General features: G+C 36.9%; 1 protein-coding gene across 1 annotated transcript; it reads right to left on the bottom strand.

Annotated features, from left to right (window-relative positions):
• Positions 1-5,807: 5,807 nt before the first annotated feature.
• LOC109218551 (uncharacterized mitochondrial protein AtMg00810-like) lies at positions 5,808-6,662 on the bottom strand. The gene is made up of 2 exons (XM_019382927.1): positions 6,503-6,662; positions 5,808-6,340 (listed from the first exon to the last, which is right to left on the bottom strand). The coding sequence occupies exons 1-2, from the start codon at positions 6,660-6,662 to the stop codon at positions 5,808-5,810; spliced, it is 693 nt and encodes a 230-aa protein (XP_019238472.1).
• Between the last annotated feature and the right edge of the window lie 318 nt (positions 6,663-6,980).

The raw sequence follows: 6,980 nt of genomic DNA, 5'->3' as shown, positions 1-6,980 counted from the left end.
TATTTAGATCTTGAGATGCAAGTGTGACTACTTTGGTCTGCCACGTAGTTGGTAGGCTTCTGAGAATCTTTCTAACTTGATCACCACTCGTATATGGTTTGCCAATGGCTTTTAGATCGCTAATTATTTTGCTGAATCTTACAAACATCTCTTCAATAGACTCTCCTTCTTTCATTGAAAGGAGTTCGTAGTCATGAACCTACATGTTGATATGTGTTTCTTTTACCTTGCTGGTTCCTTCGTATGTAACTTCAAGCTTATCCCACATCTCTTTGGTTGTGTCACAGCTAGAGATTTTCTCATACTCCTCAGCACTTATGGCATTATAAAGCAGGTTTCTTGCTTTATTGTTAACTTGTACCACTTCCATCTACTCTTTTGTATATGAATCTATATCTTCAGGATCAGCAAGTGGTTGAGCGGCAGCTGGCAGGGGATAATTCCCCTTTTTGATTACTCTCCAAACTTTAACGTCATATGCCTTGGCATATATCTCCATACGCACTTTCCAGTGGGAGAAATGTTGTCCATTGAAGTATGGTGGCCTAACTTGTGAAGTTCCTTCCTGGAAGAGAGCTCCTATGATAACTTGATTTGCCATAATCTTTTCTCACAAGCTGTTAAGCAAAAGAAAAATACGAGCCTTACTCTGATACCAATTGAAAGTACAAGAGGGGAGTGAATTGTTTATTTTTTAAACTCAATCGCTGTTAGTTGACTAGTTTTTCAATTAGTCGACTAGATGTAATAGACTAGCAGTAGTAACAACAGAATATAAGATGCTGAAATTAAATGCAGGAATTAAAGACACCAAAAATTTTATACTGGCCTCGGATTCAATGTGAATCCTAGTCCAGTCCCCTTGGGTTGCAAGGGAGTTCTCTTTAGTGAATGAGTTTCTTCGAGTACAAGGAGAATGATGTGATAGCTCAGTTCCTATATCACTCGTCTCTTTTGATACAATGCCTCACCAGTGTTGTTCTCTCTTTTTTTCTCTAACTTGTTACACAGCAGGTCTTAGAGAGCTACAATGTTTGTCTGTAGTAAAATAAAGAGAGGGTATTTGGTTCGATCAAAGTATATTTTGCTAAGGTGTGATTACAGGTTTAAATACTTTGAGAGAGGCTTGAATTCCGGAAAGATTTGCCAACCCAAGAGATTTGATCCTTGGAAAGAGATTGATTCTTTCCAAGAATAAGGATGTTCTGCAACGGCCCGAAATCTTGATCCTCCATAATTAGACACTTGATTGAATATTTAGCGAGATCTTGATTTATTTGTTTCCTTTAGTTAAGCCTTGATTGATCCCGTCAGTATCTTCATGATTGATTGCTTCTTCTTTTAATCGTGCCTCCTTTCCTTCTGATTGATTTCGCCAATCTTGACAGCTACCCAAGAGTTCCTATACAAAGAGCAAATATATTATTTTCATCATTAAATTTGATCTAACAATTAGTTTGTACAACCTTTGGCTAGTTTCGGATTGTTCAGCACCGACTTGAGGCTTTTAGAGTGATTCGTTGACCGGAAAATGGACTTGAAAACGAAGTAAGTCTCTTGCCTAACCTTGTAAGAGGGAATTAACCCCATACGTGTTTAAATTATTATTTGCTACTAATTGTGGGTGCTACGTACGCACGAAGTGACGAGAGCCCGTGCGTAGCTAAAATTTATGTTATGTACGGGTAAACATAGGCTTTTGTTATAATATTGCTTGCACTATTTGAACTCAACTTGCTAGTTTAATTGCTTGTATTAATAAGTAAAAATTTGGTTAAAGAATATTAAATCGAGCTTCATTACTTAGAGATTTGGCGGAATGTTTAATTATTGGTGGAATTCTATATTCTTTTATGGGATTATCTTGGAGTTGTAAATACAAAATTCGTAATCCGAAGAGTTTCTCTATTCATGTGGATCGGGCCAAACGCCTTGGCAATATTTATATATATTATGGGATGCGTCCATGGAGCGGGTCATACGACCTTGGTAGTGTATGTACACGATTATTATGGATCGGGTCGTACGACCTCGGCATAACTCGTGCGTGCTGTCACTAGGAGTCCGATTATACTTGATATATCTTTCATGACTTGAGAATTTATATATACATGTTGGCCCTTACTTGTTGAGATTAGCATGTGATATTTGGAAATTTTTAATTGTTATTTTGTTAAAGAATATTTAATTATTGCCTCTTATTCCAGCATTGATGTTGTATTTCATGCCTATTTAATATTCTTGTACATCAGGTACATTGCCCACTGGTAAGTGTCGATGTCGACCCCTCGTCACTACTTCTTCGAGGTTAGACTAGATACTTACTGGGTACACGTTGTTTACGTACTCACTCTATACTTCTGCACATATTGTGCAGTTCTAAGGCAGGTACATTTGGAGTTCGTCCAGGTGCGGATCTGCATTTCCCGGAGACCTAGTGTTGAGCTGCTTCCCATGCTCCGTTCTACAGCACCCGGAGCCTTCTCTTGGTATGTTTATTATTTCTGTCTGTTCTATTTGATACAGTAGTTCTTAGGGAGTTTTGTATATTCTACTAGATGCTTGTGCACTTGTGACGCCGGATTTTGGGAATTCTAGTAGACACTCATGGATTTTGATTATTTAATTCACTATCTCACTTTCACGTTTAGTTTATGCTTTACATTAATACGCTCACTTACTATTTGTTTTCTTATTAAATAAAAAATCAAAGACTTTAAATTAAATGGGTAGTTCACCATTGGCTTGCCTAACGGCGACGTTGGATGCCATTATGGCTTATAATGAAAATTGGGTCGTGACATTAAGAAAAAAAAAATTCGGAATTTGAGATCAAACAAGAAATACTTAAAGCCATTAAATTCATGAAGAAACATAACTGATGAATAAACATAATCAATTAAATGATTAAACATATTGTTGGCTTTTCAAAGACCAGTTTATTGTTTGATTGATCTAATTTACAATGATCTGAAAAGTTAACGCTTCTCATCAAATGAACATATGACTTCGTTATCCAATGCCTGATCACTTAATATTTAATTATAAGTACTCAGTCAAGCACACAAGCCATTAGTCCAGTTCCTTATAAATTTCTTCTGCTTTAGGGTATCCCATAAGGATGCAAGTGTTTAGTACTAAGGATCTCCAATAATGAACATATATTATAAGCAAAAGAACTATACCCAAATCTTTCTTGCTCGATATTTGTACAGGTTCCAAAAAGAGACCAGCTCCCGCAGCAACACCTAGCTCTTTCACTGTATTTCACAAATACTACTATCAGACATCTAAGGCAAAATAATTAGTAATATTTTAGTAGGTCGGCCGAATATGTAGTGTTGGGTTTTTTAAGCTAAAATAAGCTTAAAAGAGGGTGAATGTGTCGTGGAAGAAAAATTAAATATTTGAGTTTCCTTCTTTGACACAGGGACATTGTCCCATATTGGAGGAGGAAAAGATTTTTGATGGGTATATATACAATTGCTCTTCTTTTAGCTCTTAAAGAGTTAAGAAGAAGGCAAGTCTCACGCCATCATCGCTCGGCTCGGGCTCGGGCTCGGCTTGTTAATATTTAAATATTCGTTTTTTGTAAACGGAAAATTAAGTGTCCGTTTTCCGTATTCTGTTTTTGTAACGGAAGATTAAGTTTCCTCCGCGTTATGAATTCCCCGTTTATTGGCTATAAATAGCAGTCCATTCTCTCAGATTTTCCATACGAATTTCTGAATTCTCCTCCATTCTTCTGCATTGTTTTAACTACAAAGAAAGCAATTGTAAGTGTGATTTGCTATCGATCATTGTCTTCGCTGAAACACTGGGGGTTTGAAGTACCGCTACACCAGTGTGTAATACGTTCTATCCTGAGAGGAAATAATATCCAAACTTGGGTACTAGGAAGGGATTAAGTTCCTTAAGGAAACACTGTGAATCCAGTGAGCTCGGATTAAATTTTGTTTCGTTTACATTTTTGTTTATATGTTATTTTATCTTCTCCAGAATTATTTTACAAATACAGTTTTCTAACATGTAGCACTCGTCAATTATTAAATGATAGGGATTAGGCGCATTAGAATGATTACTAAGTTTAGATGTTAAGAAAGGTGAAGGGATTTAACAAATTAAGACTTGAGCAGATCAGCATTTTCTTTTTGAATAATAGTACATTATAGAAGCAAGGGACTTATACAAGTTACAGTGTTTTTCTTTAACTTGACCTCTTAACGTTAAACATCTTTATTTTAGTAAAATATACCACTCTTGATTGTAAGTAAAATTAACCAAATAACATATTGTTTGTTAAGTCGAGAATCGATTCAATTCTAGTCTGCTCAGTTCAATAAAACAAATACTGTAATACCCGATGACAAAGATAATAAACACACTACAACTAGTCACTAATCTCCTTAGTGGCACATATTCATGTTTTACAACCAATTACTTTGTTTATGAATGTGAAAGAAAATATTCTTCAACTACTAAAAGGGAAGACAAATTATGAGACAAAATGTTCGATATTACATCATGGCTTTGATTGGCACTTTGGCAGATAAGGAAGAGGTAGTATAATGCCTAGAAAAATGTATATTTCCTAAAATGCAAGAAGAAATGAAGCACATCAATGAAACAACTAACAAGTGGGAAAGATGCCCCTACTAAATACAATGGGTGCTCCAGGATCAATGCCATTACTTTATCGGTCCTGCTAAATACTGGTAATGAGTCTCTGGGCACACCAACATCGGTTGTGATGGTATGTATAGGATCTCTCTATCCTTAATCAGAGGTTCGAGTTCGAGCCTTAGGTATGAGAAAAATCTTGTTTGAGAGCCCTTCCTCCCTAACTGGGTCTTACACGGCGCAAATCCGCATATAGTCGAACTCCAATACGAATACCGGACACAAGATGGAAACCAAAAAAAATTCTTTGGACACAAATGAACTTAGGAAAACAAGAGGTACGGTCAGGGCTGCCACGACTTAATTAAGGCCATTAGTTGCATGCATTTAAGTTATATACAATAATACAAGAATTTTAGCACTGGTAGTGCAACTAAATCGGTGATAACATATTCTTTGTTTTTAGGTCAACGTAACAGACTTGATACGAAGAGTTATCTATCTTTCTAGGTCAACTTAATTAACTTGATATTGTAAAAACTATGTGTTCACTAATTCAATGAAACAGTACACTATACATTGTTATTTACACAACCTAACTAAGCTTAACAAAATGAGCTATAATTAACTACTCCACTAACCGACCTAACAAACTACTAACCACCTAACTGATAAATAGACTAAAATTTCCCTGCTCTATGTTCAGCTAAATGACCATTTTCTCTACACTCCCCCTCAAGTTAGGTGGGGCAAACACATCAACACACCTAGCTTGGAACTTAAGTACTCATGTTGAACCTTAAAGCCTTTTGTCAACAAATCTGCCACGAGATCCCTTGTTCCTACATATTTGGTGTTGACTAATCCCAACAACATTTTCTCCCTTTTGAAATGGCAGTCTATGTCAATATGTTTGATCCTCTCGTGAAACATAGGGTTGGCAGCTATTTGCATTGTTGCCTTGCTATCACAGTAATATCAACAGGTAACTTAACTTCAAATCCAATCTCCTTTATTAAACCAGTTAGCCAAACTAACTCTGAAACTGTAGCTGCTAAACTTCTATATTCTGCCTCTGCTGAACTTCATGAGACAGTGGCTTGTTTCATGGACTTCCAGGATACCCAGGAATCTCCTACTTTTATTAGAAAGTCTGTTACAGACTTCCTAGAATGTTGACAAGCAGCCTAGTCTGCATCATAATAGGCTTCTAGTGTGCCTTTGTTATTACTTGATAGTAACCCTCCTTGGCCAGGATGGTTTTTCACATATCTGACTATTCTCATAGTTGCTTCCATGTGTGATCTTTTTGGTTGCTGTAAAAACTGACTCAAGGTCTGTACACAGAATGCTAGATCAGGTCTTGTTACTGTTAGGTACAACAGCTTCCCGATTAGTCTTTGATAAGCTCCTAAATCAAGCAACAACTCATCTTCTGCACTTTCTTGAGTCTTCAGATGGTCATCATACTCCTGTGTAATCAACCTTGCATTCATCTCCAAAGGTGTTTTTGCTATCTTAGCTGCTCCAAGTCCAAGTTCTGAGATGAGTTCTAATGCATATATTCTTTGATGCATTAGGATTCCTTTCTCAGACCTGGCAAACTCTATCCCCAAAAAATACTTTAGTTCTCCTAAGTCCTTTATCTGGAAGGTTTGTTGCAAAGCTGTCTTCGTTTCTTCTATCAGTTGTAAGCTAGTACTAGTTACTAGCATATCATCTTTATACATAAGCACAATAACAGTGCCTTATGGTAGCTTCTTGACAAACAAAGAGTGATCATATTGATATTGAGAAAAGCCAAATGTACACAATGCTTCAGTAAGCTTCTCATTCCACTGTCTTGCTTATTTAAGCCCATATAAGAATTTGATGAGCCTACAGACTGCATGTGACTCCCCATGGCTCTTAAATCTTGGTGGAAACTCCATGTAAATCTCATCAAATAGATCACCTTGCAAGAATGCAGTATACACATCTTTTTGATGGATGTGCCACCTCTTAGCAGCACAAACAAATAACACCGATATCACAGTTACCATCTTGACTACAGGGAAAAAGTCTCCCTGTAGTCAATCCCTTCCTTCTGAGAGTGTCCCTTAGCCACTAGCCTGGCCTTGAACCACTCCGCCTCTCCTGAAGCCTTATATTTAACTCTATATACCCACTTACATCCAATAGAAATTTTGTGCAGGTGTTTGCTCCCGAGGCCCTTGAAACTGTGCTTGTGCAGGTGTTTGTTCCTGAGCAAGACTATGACCTGATGTACCTACCTCTTCTTCAAGATCATCTACCATAGGAAGTTATGTATCTTCAGTAGGACATTTTTGTTTCATGATCATTATAGGGCTCTATTTCTT

Source organism: Nicotiana attenuata, unplaced genomic scaffold (genome assembly GCF_001879085.1).
Source record: "Nicotiana attenuata strain UT unplaced genomic scaffold, NIATTr2, whole genome shotgun sequence".
Taxonomy (NCBI): Eukaryota; Viridiplantae; Streptophyta; class Magnoliopsida; order Solanales; family Solanaceae; genus Nicotiana; species Nicotiana attenuata.
The sequence above is the reverse complement of the archived record's forward strand: the minus strand, read 5'-3'. Positions and strand labels throughout refer to the sequence as shown.

Coding starts and splice junctions, on each gene's coding strand:
- LOC109218551 (XM_019382927.1), bottom strand. CDS start 6,662: ATGGTAACTGTGATATCGGTGTTATTTGTTTGTGCTGCTAAGAGGTGG. Junction 6,341..6,502: donor TGGGGAGTCACATGCAGTCT/GTAGGCTCATCA, acceptor TTATGTATAAAG/ATGATATGCTAGTAACTAGT.